The 17021-nt window shown below is 48.6% G+C and overlaps 1 protein-coding gene across 1 annotated transcript; it reads left to right on the top strand.

Moving 5' to 3' along the window:
* Window positions 1-1679: 1679 nt before the first annotated feature.
* On the top strand, window positions 1680-6852 carry LOC139999997 (olfactory receptor 14C36-like). The gene is made up of 3 exons (XM_072029683.1): window positions 1680-1819; window positions 5698-5796; window positions 5907-6852. Exons 1-3 carry the CDS (start codon window positions 1680-1682, stop codon window positions 6850-6852), a joined length of 1185 nt encoding a protein of 394 aa, XP_071885784.1.
* The last annotated feature ends 10169 nt before the right edge of the window (window positions 6853-17021 follow it).

Below are 17021 nucleotides of genomic sequence, written 5' to 3'. Positions count from 1 at the left end.
CTTCTTTCTGTCTGGGTCCTCCTGGGTCTGGAGGCAGAGGGGATCCCCCAGTCAGCATGCCAAGCAGGTGCCTTCTGCTGGCCTAGCAGGGCCACTGCCAGATGTCAGCCCAAAAGTGCAGATCCCAGGGAGAAGTCAAGGCTGACCTGCCACATCCAGACACAAGTGACCTCACAGTCCCTTTCTGTGACACATTCTCGCTGCTGCCCTATCAAGTGCAGAGACAGAAGTGACCTCATAGTCCCTGCCACAGTCACATTGCTCCTGCGGGGGCAGGAGATCCTGAGGTAAAGCTGAGCTTTCTCTAGGCCCCTTGGTATCTCTTTTTCACTTTCTGGGTTAGAGTAAGCAAAGTTTTAGTGGGATTGTTTGGTGTTCTGCTTGTGCTGTCATGTCTGTAGTTCAGGTATGGACAAGCTCTGTGGTTTACATGTGTTTTACGTCTGCCAGGGAGTCTAGGGTTAAATAGAGCATTTTAATGTTAGTTTTAAGGGAAGGGATTATGGTTATCAAGAGAGAAAATTGATTCCTTTCAGAGTGTTGTAGTAGCATTTAGGTTTAGGGATTAAAATTACTGTTTCCAGTTAGGTAAGGGCCATATGTGACTTTTTTAAGTCATTGTTACTGCAGTATGGGCATTGCAGGAATGCTTTTACCTCTATGAAACCACTAATTTCTGCTGGCCACGCTCCTCTTCCCACCCCAAAATCTCACATGTCTCTTGTTCAGGCTGCTCCTGACCTCTGCGTATCTTCCTGGAATCAGCTCTCTGATGACATCCATGATCGCAGAGTATCTGTCTCACCTCTGTTGGCTCCTCCATTCCTGAGAAGGAAGTCGCATTGTACTCAGGAGAGAAAAGGACACAAAGGTCTTTAGCAGCATCCTGCACAATGTGCCCATCAGCTCTGCACTTCCACAAAATCATGCTTCCTACAAAGTTTTTTTTTTCCCAAGTGGGTTCTGTGCATCCGGGGTTACTTTTCCCAGGACCTCTCACATGTTTCAGTTTCATATGTGCAGGGATGGGATAAGGAAAGCCAAGGCATGGATGGAACTGTTCTTTTCAAGGGATGCAAGGAATAATAGGAAGAGATCCTATAGGTATATTGCTCAGGAAAGTAAGGCCAAGGAGAGTGTGCCCCCTCTGAGGGATGAGAAGGGTGAACTGGTAATGACAGACATGGAGAAGCCTGAGGGACTCAACAACATCTTTGCCTCAGTCTTCCCTGCCAGTCAGGCTTCCCAAGTCTTTCATTCCCTGAAGCCATAGATGGAGGCTGGGGGGCAAAGTCCCTCCTGCTCTAAGTGAAGAGGAGGTTTGAGACAACCTGATGGAACTCAACAAGTACAAGTCTATGGGGCTTGCTGACTTGCATCCCAGGGTCCTGAGGGAACTGCCTGATGCAGTTGGCAAGCCTCTCTCCATCATATTTGAAGAGTCCTGACAGTCAGGTGAAGTCCCTGCTGACTGGAAAAAGGAAACATCACTCCCATTTTTAAAAAGGGTAGAAAGGAGAATCCATGGAACTACCGAATAGTGAGCCTCACCTCTGTGGCTGGCAAGATCATGGAAATGATCCTCCTGGAATCGATGTCAAGGCCCCTGCAAGACAAAGAGGTGATCTCAGACAGCCAGCATGGCTTCTCCAAAGGGTAAATTGTGCCTGACCAATGTGATGGCTTTCTACAATGGAGTGACCACATCAGACAACAAGAGAAGACCGACCTATGTCATCCACTTGGACTTCTGTAAGACCATTGACACTGTCCCATATGACATCTTTGTCTCCAAATTGGAGAGATATGCATTTGATGGGTGCACAATTCAGTGGATAAGGAGTTGGCCTGAAGGTCACACCCAGAGAGTGGTGCTCAATGGCTCTATGTCCAAGTGGAGGCTGGTGAAAAGTGTTGTACCTCCGGAGTCTGTCCTGGCACTGCTACAGTTTAATATCTTTATCTATGACAGACAGTGAGATCGACAATGAGACAGTGAGACAGTACATTCTGTGCTTGTAACCCAGAAGGCCAACTGCATCCTGGGCTCCATAAGCGGAGGAGTGGCCAGCAGGTGGAGGGAGGTCACTTCTACTTCTACTCCTTGTACTCTGCCCTTGGGAGGCCCCACTTGGAGTCCTGCATCCAGGACTCAGCCCCCAGCATGAGAAGGGTGTGCATCTGTTAGAATGGGTCCTGAGGAGGGCCACAAAGATGATCAAGGGGCTGGAGCATGTCTCCTATGAAGAAAGGCTGAGAGAGCTGAGGCTGTTCAGCCTGGAGAAAAGAAGGCTCCGGGGGTGACCTCTTTGTGGACTTGCAGTACTTAAAGGGAGCTTATAAAAAGATGGAGAGTGACTCTTCGTTCAATTAGATAATGATATGACAAGGGTGAATGGTTTTAAGCTAAAAGAGAGATTTAGATTAGAGGTTAGGAGGAAACTCTTCACTCAGAGGGAGGTGAGGCACTGGAAGAGGTTGCCCAGAGAAGCTGTGGATGCCCCATCCCTGCAGCTGATCAAGAGCAGGTTAGGTGAGGCGCTGGGCAACCTGATCTCATAGGAGGCATCCCTGCTTATGGCCAGGGGCTTGGAACTAGATGACCTTTAAGGTCCCTTCCAACAGGAGCCATTCTCTCATTCTATGGTCTCACTAGCTCAACCACAAGCATGACTCCCACCCCATCAGCCTTCCTGTGGTCTCTCACCTGACCAGAACAGAAGGTGCCTCACCATCATCTTCAATGCCATGTGCATGCTTCTGGCCTTTACGGTCCCTATCTGTGCCACATTCCTCCTGCTGGTCCATCAGATCCAGAGACAGAAGTGACCTCCCAGCCTCCTTCACAGCCATGTGCCTTTTGCAGGCCCAGCACATCCTGAGGCACACCTGACCTCATCCCAGCATTCCCAGCCAGCTCCTCCTTGTGGCCTCTGATCTGATCACATACCTGTCACCTCACATGCCTCTTCCAATGCCATGGGACTGCTGCAGGACCTCACAGTCCCTGCCCTGCCCCAAGGGGACAAACAGCTGAAGTTAGGGATAGGAGTGAGGTTGAAGCTGAGATGTTCTGTGTGCATGGTGGAGGGCTTTGGGGGTTAGATGATCAGGTTAATGTTTAGGAATTAGATGTCACCCTCCAGGGTCAAGGGACTGGCAAAACATCGAGGGAGGGATTGGTGTTTTGCTCAAGGATCCTGCTCAAAGTTTAGGATAAGGGCAAGCTTTGAGGACTTCAGTTTAGGTCTGGTTTGGGGGCTAAGGCTAAGGCTGTCTTTTTATTCCTTGATTAGGCTTTATCATCCTTCTGCTTGCCTTCCTATTAGCAGATGAGTTTGACATCTGTCATTTCCAAGGCCCAAGGAAAGTCTTTGATTCATCTGTCCTTTCCAAGGTCTTTGAGATAGGTCTTATGATGACATCTGCAGATCCACTTGAACTTCTCTCACCCTTCCTGTACCACCTCTAGGCAACCTGAGGGCTGACTGGGAGGATGGTGGTTTAGGAAAGGGCTTCATTAACATCTCTAAGGAGGGCTGTATTTGGGCTTCTCACATACAGTGATGGCAGTATCATAGAAAACAGTGACACTCGTGAGGACAGAAGAGCAGGTGGATAAGGCTTTGGCCTGCCAATACAGGACACACACACACCTGAAAACTGCATGAGAGAGAAGAGGAAGATAGGATCCAAAAATCTAGATTATGAAATCAAAGACTGTGAGTATCACCTTGGCACTGCAGGACAGCTCCAGCAATGGGGCAAAACCACAGAAGATATCTATTACGCTGGGGCCACAGAATAATAGCTGGGAGGAGAAGAAATAACTTCTGTACATGAGAGAAATTCCCCAGATTCAAGTACAGCTGTCTTCTGGAGCCAGACCTTCCACTACTCGAGCCTTAGGACACATTCAGAAGGGTGAAATGATCCCTGGCAGTCGTGGCTGAGGTTGTGCCATGCAGTGGGAACAGAACAGGGGTTAAGGGAGGGAAACATTTGTACTCTTGTTTGACAACCACAGTCCAAAAGCACAAATCACACTTTAAAAAATCAGTCTCTGACATCTACAGAGAGAAGCAGTCAGTGATGCCTTCAATCTGCTTCAACCACCACACCCCAGCAGAGACCCTGCTGCCTTGGGGAGCTGTCAGCCCTGAGGCCTTGGGGACACCTCAAGGGAGCCCAAGGGCACAGAGCAAGCAATGCCATGGTCGGGTGCTGTGCTGCTGAGCTGGGCCGGGCTCTTGGGCCCAAGGGGAGCTCCTGGTAAGCGCTGCAGAGAGACAGCTGTGCCCAGGAGCAGCTCCTCTGCACAGCGCAGCAGGGCTGGGGGCTCTGACCGCAGCTGGCACACAGAGAGGAGAGAAGGAGAGAGGCCTTGGAGGCACTGAGGAGCACAACAACAGAGGGCAGCGTGTGGCAGGACACATCTGCAGGCTCTTGGTACCATGAGGCTCTGGCAGCAGGGCACTGCAGGTGGGGTTGCCAGAGGGGTCTTCTACAGCTGGCCCATCCAATGGCTGATAGCATCTGTCAGGGTGGGTCTCTCTGTTTCTCCAGAAATGAGTAGAAAACACTTTAGAGAATGGCATGTATGATTGGATTTTTCAAAAGGAAGAACAAGGCAGGGGCTACCTGAAAGGCAAGATATTTTCTGTAGCCTGTACTTGCAGATTCCTGCAGTGGAGGGGAGGCTGGTTTCATGGTAATAGGTGGTCAGGTTTGTACTGGAGACTGAGACTCCAAGACAACTGCAGTGAGAGACCAGTTTGTCAGCAATGAAGTTTATAAAGTCCCTTCCCACACCTCAGCCCAGAAACTGCACCAACATCATTTTGTGGTCCTCTCAGGTTTTATCCTAGTTGATCTTTAAGAGCTGCAAAGCCCCCAGTGCCCAGTGCTGGGAGACATCCCTGTCTTTGGGAGGTCTCTGCTGGCTTGAAGTGGGCACAGATCATTTACAATGAGGAGGAGCTGCCTCGTCTGCAGGCAGAGCTGCAGCACAGGAGGGTCTGCTGAGTGTCCATCTGTCCCTCCCTGGCCTTGCCTCCCCTGGCAGCTGCACGCTGGCATTCCTCCTGGCTTCTCCAGCTGGCCGTGCTGCTGCTGGTCTTGTTCCCAGGCTGGCTGGGGATGGGGGTTTCACATGCCCATGGAGTGAGCCTTCGGTGTGCTTGGGTGGAGGGACAGGGTGAGGGGTGTGGAGATGGGCACTTTGATCCTGGATTCCTCTGCTCTCAGCAGTGTCTTTGTTCTTTTCAATCAAACATGTGAGTAGAACTTTCCTGCAGCTTTCACGGGGCAGCTGAGACCGTACTTCATGGACAGACTGGCTGTCCTCGCCAATGAACACTGTGCACTAAAGTGACAGTCCCTTTTTCTCTGATAATGATCTACAAGGATTCCCTTTCAGTCCAGCAGAAATAGCCAGGCCTGTGGCTTGGAAATATTCCTCAGGAGTGGTGGGACAGCTGAAACAAAAAATCAAAAACAACAATGTGAAATAATAATAATAATAATAATAATAATAATAATAATAATAATAATAATAATAATAATAATAATAATAATAATAATAATAATAAAGTCTCCACAGCTCTGCTCTGCAGTTTGTCTGGGGCAAAATTCTTTGAGATTAGGAGGGAAGTGAAACTGACATTCCCCCATGTTCCTCTTCACCTCTTGCTGTAGGACAGGACTGATTCCTGCATTGCCCACAGTAGAGCCCCCTGTTCCAACAGACACCCTCAGGCAGAATGAATCAGGATGCATGAAAGGGAACTGCCAGATGTATGCCAGAAAGTGCACAATACACGTGATGGATTTAAATGAGAAATGGAATTCATTTTCCTCTGATATGTTTCTTGTACTTTATTACTCTCATCCTCTTCCTTGCTCAGGATCACATCCCCAGAAAAGCAGATGTCCAACAGAAGCACCATCACTGAGTTCCTGCTGCTGGCATTCACAGACACGCGCGAGCTGCAGCTCCTGCACTTCGCGCTCTTCCTGGGCATCTACCTGGCTGCCCTCCTGGGCAACGGCCTCATCATCACCACCGTAGCCTGCAACCACCGCCTCCACACCCCCATGTACTTCTTCCTCCTCAACCTCGCCCTCCTCGACCTGGGCTGCATCTCCACCACTCTGCCCAAAGCCATGGCCAATGCCCTCTGGGACACCAGGGCCATCTCCTATCAAGGATGTGCTGCGCAGGTGTTCCTTTTAGTCTTCCTGGTTGGAGCAGAGTATTTCCTCCTCACTGTCATGGCCTTTGACCGCTACGTTGCCATCTGCAAGCCCCTGCACTATGGGAGCCTCCTGGGCAGCAGAGCTTGTGCCCAGATGGCAGCAGCTGCCTGGGGCAGTGGCTTTCTCAATGCTGTCCTGCACACGGTCAACACATTTTCCCTGCCCCTCTGCCAAGGCAATGCTGTGGACCAGTTCTTCTGTGAAATCCCTCAGATCCTCAAGCTTTCCTGCTCAGATGGCTACCTCAGGGAAGTTGGGGCTCTTGTGTTTAGTTTTTCTTCAGGCTTTGGTTGTTTTGTTTTCATTGTTTTCTCCTACATGCAGATCTTCAGGGCAGTGCTGAGGATGCCTTCTGAGCAGGGCCGGCACAAAGCCTTTTCCACGTGCCTCCCTCACCTGGCTGTGGTCTCCCTGATGGTCAGCACTGGCATGTTTGCCTACCTGAAGCCTCCCTCCTTCTCCTCCCCATACCTGGACCTGGTGGTGTCCCTTGTGTACTCAGTGGTACCTCCAGTAGTGAACCCCCTCATCTACAGCATGAGGAACCAGGAGCTCAAGAATGCAGTGAGGAAGCTTTCTATATGTGCTTTTTAAGCATCAGTATTGTTAACAGTATAGTAATTTGTATCATATCATTTTTATCTTTAGTACTATTGTAATAATATAAACATTATTAATAACCCTATTGAGACTACCAGGGTGTTTGAGAAACTTATGTGACAATTCTTCATATTAGTTTTCTTCATTATGATTTACATAATTTTTTTTTATATTGATTTAACAAGTATTATTTTTGTTCAGCACACTTCCTGTTAATTCATTTGACTAAATCTACTAATTTACGATTCCAGTGTACATATATACAATAGAAAAGCAATCAGAACTTCACTGGTGTCAGCTTCCATCTCTTCCCGTCTCCTCTGCAGCTGGGGGAGAAGCACCAGCATGCAGGAGGGGCTCAGGGCCAAGAGCCCACCTGCCACATGGAGCAACAGGTAATGAGGTCAGGTGTGCCTCAGGATGTGCTGGGCCTGCAGGAGGCACATGGCTGGGAAGGAGGCTGGGAAGTCACTTCTGCCTCTGGAGCTGATGGACCAGCAGCAGGAATGTGGCACAGATAGGGACCGTAAAGGCCAGAAGCATGCACAAGGCATTGAAGATGATGGTGAGGCACCTTTTGTTTTGGTCATGTGAGAGACCACAGGAAGGCTGATGGCATGGGAGTCATGCTTGAGGTATAGCTAGTGAGACCATAGAATCAGAGAATGGCTCCTGTTGGAAGGGACCTTAAAGGTCATCTGGTTCAAACCCCCCAGCCATAAACAGGGATGCCCCCCCATGAGATCAGGTGGCCCAGGGCCTCATCTTAACCTGCTCTTGAACAGTTCCAGGGATGGGACATCTCTAAGGTCTCTTGGCAACCTTTTCCAGTATCTCACTATTCACTAATTGAAGAACTTTTCTCCTAACCTGTAATCTAAATCTCCCCTTGTTTAGATTAAAAACATTCCCCCTTGTCTTCTCATTATCTGATTGAGCAAAAGTCACTCTCCACCTTTTTTATAAGCACTGTTTAAGTACTGAAATGCTGCAAAGAGGTCACCCTGGAGCCTTCTTTTCTCCAGGCTGAACAGCCCCAGCTCTCTCAGCCTTTCTTCATAGGAGAGGTGCTCCAGCCCCTTGATCATCTTTGTGGCCCTCCTCTGGACCCGTTCTAACAGATGCACATTCTTCCTGTGCTGGAGGCCCCAAACCTGGATGCATCACTCCAAGTGGGGCCTCACAAGGGCAGAGTAGAAGGAGTAGAAGTCACCTCCCTCTACCTGCTGGCCACTCCTCTGCTGATGTAGCCCAGGATGCAGTTGGCCTTCTGGGCTACAAGCACAGAATGTACAGTCTCATTGTTGATCTCACTGTCTGTCACAGATAAAGATATTAAATAGCACCAGCCCCAGGACAGACCCCTGAGGTACAACACGTGGGCATAGAGCCATTGAGCACCACTCTCTGCGTGTGACATTCAGGCCAACTCCTTATCCACTGAATGGTGCACCCAACAAATGCATATCTCTAATTTGGTGATCAGGATGTCATGTGGGACAGTGCCAGTAGTCTTACAGAAGTCCAAGTAGATGACATTTGTCAGTCTTTTGTTGATGTCTGATGTGCTTATTCCAATGTAGAAAGCCACCAGATTTATCAGGCATGATTTATCCTTTGTGAAGCCATGCTGGCTGTCTGAGATCACCTCTTTGTCTTGCATGTGCCTTGACATCGATTCCAGGAGGATCTTTTCCATGACCTTTCCAGGCACAGAGGTGTGGTTCACCATTTGGAAGTTCCCTGTGTCCTCTTTCCTAACATTTTAGAAATGGGAGTGATGTTTTCCTTTTTCAGGTCACCAGGGACTTCACCTGACTGCCAGGACTCTTCAAATATGATGGAGAGAGGCTTGGCAACTACATCAACCAGTACCCTCAGGACCCTGGGGTGAATGTCATCAAGCCCCATAGACTTGTACTTGTTGAGTTCCATCAGGTTGTCTCAAACCTACCCTTCACTTACAGTGGGTAGGACATAGCACTCCCAGCCTCCATCTATGGATTCAGGGAAGTGAAAGACTTGGGAAGCCTGACCGGGAGGGAAGACTGAGGCAAAGTGAAGACTTTGTTGAGTACCTGAGCCTTCTCCATGTCTGTCATTACCAGTTCACCCTTCTCATCCATCAGAGGTGGTACACTCTCCTTGGCCTTTCATATGTGAGCAATGTACCTATAGAATCTCTTCCTGTTATTCTTTACAGCACCTGCTAAGCTCAGTTCAATCCATGCATTTCTTTCCGTATCCCATCCCTGCACATACGAAACTGAAAAATGTGAGCGGGCCTAGGAAAAGTAACCCTGGCTCCATAGAAGCCACTTGGAAAACAAAACTTGTAGGTAGGAAGCACAGTTTTGTGGAGGTGCAGAGCTGATGGGCACATTGTGCAGGATGCACCTAAAGACCTTTTTGCCCTTTTCCCTCCTGACTACAATGCCACTTCCTTCTCAGGAATGGAGGAGCCAACAGGGGTGAGACAGATACATGGAGATGTTAAATGTCATCAGAAAGCTGATCCCAATAAGATATGGGGAAGTCATAAGCAGCCTGAACAAGAGATATGTGAGATTTTGGGGTGGGAAGAAGAGCGTGGCCAGCAGAAATTAATGATTCTGTAGAGGTAAGAGGGGTCATTTAATGTAGATGATACAGTAACACTGACTTAAAACAGTCATGTATTGCCCTTTCCTAATTTGAACCAGTAATTTTAATCTTTAAACCTAAACGCTACTCCACCACTCTGAGAGGAATCCACTGCTCTAATGCCTGAACTCAAAGTATACATTGAAGCAAAACTCAGCTCATGGACCCTTTTCCTTACCTTTACTCTCCTGCTTACCCTATTCCCTTCCCTTAAGACTAGCATTAAAATGCATTATTTAGCCCTAGAGAAGTTGTTGGAAGGCCTAAAAAAACCCTAAACCACAGGAAGATGCTAGTGTGTATCTACATGTATGATCAGACCCTAGCTTCGTTTTTCAAGGAACAGCTGGTGAGGGTTGATGAGACATTGGTGAAATGATGGAAATGCTGGGATGAGAGCAAGGTGGTGAACAGAGATGGGTGTCTGCAGACTTCCAGGAAATAGGACAAAGTGTGGGACAGCATAGGAAAGCATGCAGAGGAAAAGACAGAGGTTGTTGTTAAAAAGGGAAGGCCCCAACAGTCCTGATGGTTTCGCTATAGCTTATGAGAAGATGAGATATAGTCATTTCAGTGCAGCCTCTTTGCTTCCTTGCAACCCTGTGCAGAGACAGGGAGGTGTCATACCAATGTTCTTCTCATGGCATCACACTGCCCACCACATTCCTCAGACCTCCAGGAAAAGACCTGAGCCTGACAGGAAGGTGCAGGATCTCCCCTCACAGTGGCTGGGGTCAGGCCTTGGCTCTTCTGCATCACCAAAACCAAGAAAGACCTTTCTCATCACAGTGCATTTGCCTGTCTGTAGCCATGGCCTCCAATTATCTTTCCTAACAAGTCTCTGGGGAGGCTTTGTTAGTAACAGCCCTCAGTGGGACCATTAATACTCCAAGTCACTTCAACTTTTCCTTCTGACTTTGCTTTTTCACAGAGTTCCATCATTCTCCTCTCAGTACCCAAGTTTCATTGACTCGGCACCAAAACACTCCATGGAACTCATTAAAACACAAAAACTCCTAAGGAGCCATATCTCTCCCACCACTTTCTTCAAGTATTCAAGACTTGTTCATCTAATTGTAGAGATTTCATTTTCTAGTTAAGGGGGAAGATTTCAAAGAGCATCTAATAAAAATCTTTCCTCATTCCGAAGGCTGTTTCAGTTGAGAGCATCATTCTCCTGGTTATATTGGTCTAGGGTTTCTCCTTTGAAGCCCTGCTTAGGTGGGAAGAACAAGGGTTTTCCTATTTCAAAACAACAGGAAATCATGCTGCAATTTTCAAAAAATAAAAATAAAATAAATAAAAAAAAAACAAAGTTCAAGTTCCTTATTTTGTTGCCTCCAGTGATGTTTACTTTCCCAAAAGGATGACTGTACATGATATATTTTATAGTGATTAATAGGAAATTTCAGATAATTGTGTTAATATTAATCCATATCATACTAATTCAATGATAATTGATGAGTGTCTTACTAAGGAAACCATTAGACAGACGGCTGAGAGATGGGTGAGCTTGAACTCACTGAAACTCCAAGCAGCAACTGGGTTGGTGAGAGTGGTCTGAATCATTAAAGAGTAAGGGGAGGGCAAACCAGGAGAATGATGGGAAGTGCATAAGTCCAGACAGGCAGCTGGGAAAGGGGACATTCAGCTGTGTGACCGCAAGCAACCAGGGAAAACCTCCAGTGGCCCCGTTGTGTTTGAGGCACTTCCCCGGACCAGCAGATGTCAGAAAAGACCTGCAGGATGCCAGAGCCCTTTGGGAAAATCAGGTGGAGCCAGGTGGAGTTCCCAGGGCACCTCCACTGCCAGCAGTGCTCTTTGTCCCTGTAACTGCAGCCCAGTCCAGCACAGGAACACCTCTTCAAAGACAAACCTCTTCTTCAGTGGGTTCCTTGGATTGACCTAGATTTGAAATGGCCACTGGAAACCTGAGATACTCTCCCTTACTTAAACTAGACACTTGAACATCTGTTGATGACCTTCCTGGGTCATCTTTAGCAAACTCAGGCTGATGAATTCAAGTATAGCATGCTTCAAATGGCTGAGGCAGGACACATCAGCTTGCCCCACTTTGCAAATGGCCTCCGTCCAGATAACATTTTGAAAGCAACAAATACGGAATGACCCGTGAGGTCAATGTGCAGAGTAAGGGAAAGTCACACATATTGTGCTGGAGTAGCAGAAGGCAAAAAGCATTGCATTGTGCCTCAGAGTAGTCAAGGAGACCTATTCCAGGTCATCCATGAGGAAAAGCAGAGAGAAGGACGTTGAGTTTGGCCTAACATGAAGAAGGATATGCATCACTGGTGAAGGAACCGGCATTTGTGCCATCATCAACGTGAATTACACAAACACCAGCACACCTAATGGTAACCTGTCCGCCCCTGTTTGGTATTCCCACAGGGCAGTGGAAAGGGAGCTGACAGCCAAGGGACACATCTGAGTGTGTAAGGTGGGGCCCAGCAGAGACAAGGAGTTAAACCCAGGGCCAGGCGGGAGGCACAGCCCCATGCCCCATGCAGGAGCTGGCTGGGGGTCCCCTCTGCTGCAGCCAGCGCACACAGCATGGCAAGAGGAGGGCTCCCTGCACATCACAGGGCACAGCCTGGCCCCGCAGGGGCTCTTCCTGACATCCCTGCAGCTCCTGGGAGGCTGCGGTGAGGTGCCCCTCAGCCTTCCTTCCTGTGCTCCCAGGGCACATGGCTGCCTCCTGCCCAGCTCACTGCCCACCATGAACGTCCAACACAGCTGCTTCCCAGGTTGGGCCTTGCCCAGGGTCAGTCTCCTGCAGGGATAGAAAATGGCCCTTGTCCTGGTGGCTTTTTATAAACTTCTTCTCAGTACATGCGCTTCTCATCCTTGATCTCTTTTTACTGAATACAGAGGCCTAGGGGAGCATTTTGGTACCGACTAATACCAAGAAAACATGTCTACTTCATCTCTGCCTGCTGCTATGAGCTGTCTGTGAGACATGGATTTGCTATCAGATCTTTTCCTCTGACAGTCTCAGCAATGCCTGGTGATTGGACAAGACGTGGGAATTGCACACAGGAAAACACTTTTACTGTGAGCAATATCAAGAACTGGATCATGTTTCCAATACCAAGCACTTGATCAGGTTTCCCCAAAATGGGGGAGTCCTCCTCAACTGGAGATACCCCAAACCCAACTGGAAATGGGCCAGGGCTGCCTGGTGTAGGTGTCCATGCGTGTCTAGTGGTGGTGGCTAGATGGGCTTTGGAGGTCCCCTCCAAAGGCTGCAGGGAGGGAGTGCCTGCCAGGGCAGAAAGGGCAGCCCCAAAGGAGGACACCAGGGCTTTCCAGCACGTTGCAGCAGGGATCTTCATCCCAAAACCACTGCTGTGCCTGAGAAGAATTTATGAGAAATGAGATCCACAGAAACTGCCTACCTGCTGGTTCCTTTATTTAGTTAGCTACAAAGAGCTTAGAAGCACCTCTACATGAGATCTTTGGGTAAAAAGAAAAGTTAGAAGAAGACAGAGGAAGAAAAATATCTTAAATTTATAAAATGAAATTATAAAATTATTTACAATATTGGTATGATATTGAAAAGGATGAGAATTTTTTGAAATATATGAACAAAGGAGTTTCTGCCTTCTCCAGGTATACTTCAGGGAATCAGATGCAGAAGACCATTTCCTTTTTGAAATACTGAATATTGCAATAACGTCCTCAGTGCCTCCTTGAGCTCTTTATTCCTCATGCTGTAGATGAGGGGGTTCACTGCTGGAGGCAGCACTGAGTACAGAACTGCCACCACGAGATCCAGCGATGGAGAGGAGATGGAAGGGGGCTTCAGGTAGGCAAACATGACAGTGCTAAGAAAGAGGGAGACCACAGCCAGGTGAGGGAGGCACGTGGAAAAGGCTTTGTGACGGCCCTGCACAGAGGGCATCCTCAGCACTGCCCTGAAGACCTGCACATAGGACACCACAATGAAAACAAAACAACCGAAGGCTAAAGAAATACTAAACACAAGTGCCCCAACTTCCCTGAGGTAGGCATTTGAGCAGGAGAGCTTGAGGATCTGAGGGATTTCACAGAAGAACTGGTCCACAGCATTGCCTTGGCAGAGGGGAAGGGAAAATGTAGTGGTAGTCTGCAGGACAGCATTGAGAAAGCCACTGCCCCAGGCAGCTGCTGCCATCTGAGCACAAGCTCTGCTGCCCAGGAGGCTCCCGTAGTGCAGGGGCTTGCAGATGGCAACGTAGCGGTCGTAGGCCATGACGGTGAGAAGAAAAAACTCTGCACCCGCCAAGAAGGGAAAGAAAAAGACCTGTGCAGCACATCCTTGATAGGAGATGGCCCTGTTGTCCCAGAGGGCATTGGCCATGGCTTTAGGAACAGTGATGGAGATAGAACCCATGTCGAGGAGGGCGAGGTTGAGGAGGAAGAAGTACATGGGGGTGTGCAGGCGGTGGTGGCAGGCTACGGCGCTGAGGATGAGGCCGTTGCCCAGGAGGGCAGCCAGGTAGATGCCCAAGAAGAGCGTGAAGTGCAGGAGCTGCAGCTCGCGCGTGTCTGTGAATGCCAGCAGGAGGAACTCAGTGATGGTGCTGCTGTTGGGCATTTGCCTGTTTTGTGTATGTTGTCCTGCTAAGGGAACAGAAATATAGTGAAAATATATCAGGATTATCTGAGAAAAAACATTTCCATTTTTCAATTAAACCTCTCAAAGCATTTTCCGAACTGCACTTAGACAGTTGGCAGATCCCTTTCCTTCATTGGTTTCAGTTGTTCTCTCCAGTACAATCCAGACAATTCATCGTCATGAAACCTGCCTCCCCTCCATACTAGAAGCACAGAATCCAAGAAAGTCTTCTGTTTCAGATAAACCAAGCCTCGATCTTCCTGTTAAAATGCCCCCTCAAAAATACTATTCCGTAAAACATCTTCTATGCCACATTACAGGTAGAATAAGACCCATCCTGACAGATGCTATCAGCCATCAGATGTGCCAGCGGTAGAAGACCCCTCTGGCAACCCCACCTGCAGTGCCCTGCTGCCAGAGCCTCATGGTACCAAGAGCCTGCAGATGTGTCCTGCCACACGCTGCCCTCTGTTGTTGCGCTCCTCAGTGCCTCCAAGCCCTCTCTCCTTCTCTCCTCTCTGTGTGCCAGCTGCGGTCAGAGCCCCCAGCCCTGCTGCGCTGTGCAGAGGAGCTGCTCCTGGGCACAGCTGGCTCTCTGCAGCACTTGCCAGGAGCTCCCCTTGGGCCCAGGAGCCCGGCCCAGCTCAGCAGCACAGCACCCGACCATGGCATCGCTTGCTCTGTGCCATTGGGCTCCCTCGAGGTGTCCCCAAGGCCTCAGGGCTGACAGCTCCCCAAGGCAGCAGGATCTCTGAGGCAGACTGAACTGATCATCTACTGCTCCGCTCTGAACACAAGATTTTTAGAAGTGTGATTTGTGCTGTTGGACTGTGGTTGTCAAACATGATGTGCTTTAACCTGGCAGGCAGCTCAGCACCACACAGCTGTTAGCTCACACCAACCCGCCCACATGCTTATTGGTTGAGGTCAGGGCAGTTGAAAGGACTGAAATGGTAGAGAAAGAATTATAATAGCAATTATTTTTAGTACTATTATTGTTATGTACAAAGCAAGCTATGCACAGTGCAATTGCTCATTACTGACTGGTGTCCAGCCTGTCCCCAACTGGTAGAACATTGTGGTAACCATCTGCACCTGTTTTTCTTTGACCTTCAACAAGTCCACAAATGGAAGGGTCCTCCCAGGGACTGGGAAAGGTAGACAGCTCTTTAACATCCTCTCTCTCCAAGGCAGCTATCCCGAAACCCCACCTGTACCCTTTTGGATCTTGGAAGTGCCCTCTCGTGGGGAAGTTTATGTCAAGGTTTCATAGATCAACATTCTTCTCCCTCCTTTCTTTTCTGGGCAGTAGTTCTCTTCCATTCTCAGGGGCCTGATTTTCACACCCTCTGTTTTCTCCTGCATATAGAGGGAACGGATCCTGGCACAGGTTGGTGCTCTGGCCTAGCAAGAGCAGAACCAGGGGTCTGGTCTAGTCTGGGGTCTGTCCCAGGGTCTGGAGTGGCTGCGGGACATGTCAGAGGTGTTGGAGTAGCTGCAGGACCTGTCCCAGGGCTTGGAGTGGCACTGACTGAAGCTCTCTTTGGAATTCCCTTTGGAATTGCCAAGGTGATAACCCCTCCTTTTCAAGCACTTCTGCAGTTTTTAAGGATTCTGCACGTGCTCAGGGGGAAGTTCCAAAGCACTGGAAGTGCCCACTGCTCTAGGTGCCTGCCCAGATCCTCCCATGCTCCCTGCCACTCCTCACTCTCCGGCCTTGGGGCAGGTCTCTGGAGGGCATTCTTCAAGAGTTGTTTATCCTTACACAACAGTTGAACCACATTCAGGAGACATCACAGTAGGACCATCCCATGGATATCCAAAGCTTTGTAGAGGTAGTGTAATTAGACTGGAGGAGAAGGGGGAGGTGAAGGAGAAAGAGAGAGTGAAGAAGTGGAGAAGTGTCCCTCCTTTTTCTCCCCCTAGATTGGCTCCTTAAAGCAAAAAGGCCAAGAGTGTAATTCTTAATACTTTCTGAGTGATGGTTCCTGAGGAATGGACGTGATGGCAATGCTCAGTACAAAGAACAGATTTGTCACATGACCAGTAATTTTATAGACTCATAAGCCAGTGCTACACAACATAGCAAAATAACTTTAAATCAGCCCCCAAAATGATAAACAGCACAACAGGAACATATGCAGCAAGTAATGTGCTATACAACACATTTCTGAATGAAAGCCCAACAGACCTGAGATCCAAAATGTCGACCTTGTGATCAGCAACTATTAAACTGGTCTAATGCTTATAACAATTTAACTTTAGCACTCTGTGGTAAGATCTGTCCTTATCTCAACCCTTCTTGCCCCACACTGGGCACCAAAAAGACTTGTGGTTTAATGCGGCAGTTCGAGTACATCGAATTATTTGAAGAGGTCCAGAGAAGAGCCACAAAGGCGATCAAAGGGCTGGAGCACTTCTGCTATGAAGGCACGCTGAGAGAACTGGTACTACTCAGCAGCAGAAAAACCTTAGAGCAACCTTCCAGTGCTTAGAGAGGGCTTACAGGAAAGCTGGGGAAACAGTCTTTGTCTAGGAGTGGAGTGATAGGACAAGGAGTAATGACTTCAAACTAGAAGAGGGCAGGTTTAAATTAGGTATATGGAAGAAATTCTTTCCTCTGAGGATGGTGAGGCACTGGAACAGGTTTCCTGGAAAAGCTGTGAATGTCCCATCCCTGGAAGTGTTCAAGGAGAGGTTGAAATGAGTTTTGAGCAAGCAGGTCTAGCAGGAGGATGGTTGGAATAAGAGGATCTTTAAGATCCCTTCCAACCCAAACCACTCTATGACTCTATGATCCCATGTTCCTATGATTGTCTGTGACACTGCTACCATTGTCCTTCTGCAGCCCATAATGTCTCCCCTCAGAGCTTTTAACCAAGATTTTTGGTTAGTCCGGCTGGCA

The sequence above is a fragment of the Anas platyrhynchos genome, chromosome 31 (assembly GCF_047663525.1).
Source record: "Anas platyrhynchos isolate ZD024472 breed Pekin duck chromosome 31, IASCAAS_PekinDuck_T2T, whole genome shotgun sequence".
In the NCBI taxonomy this organism is placed as follows: domain Eukaryota; kingdom Metazoa; phylum Chordata; class Aves; order Anseriformes; family Anatidae; genus Anas; species Anas platyrhynchos.
The sequence above is the reverse complement of the archived record's forward strand: the minus strand, read 5'-3'. Positions and strand labels throughout refer to the sequence as shown.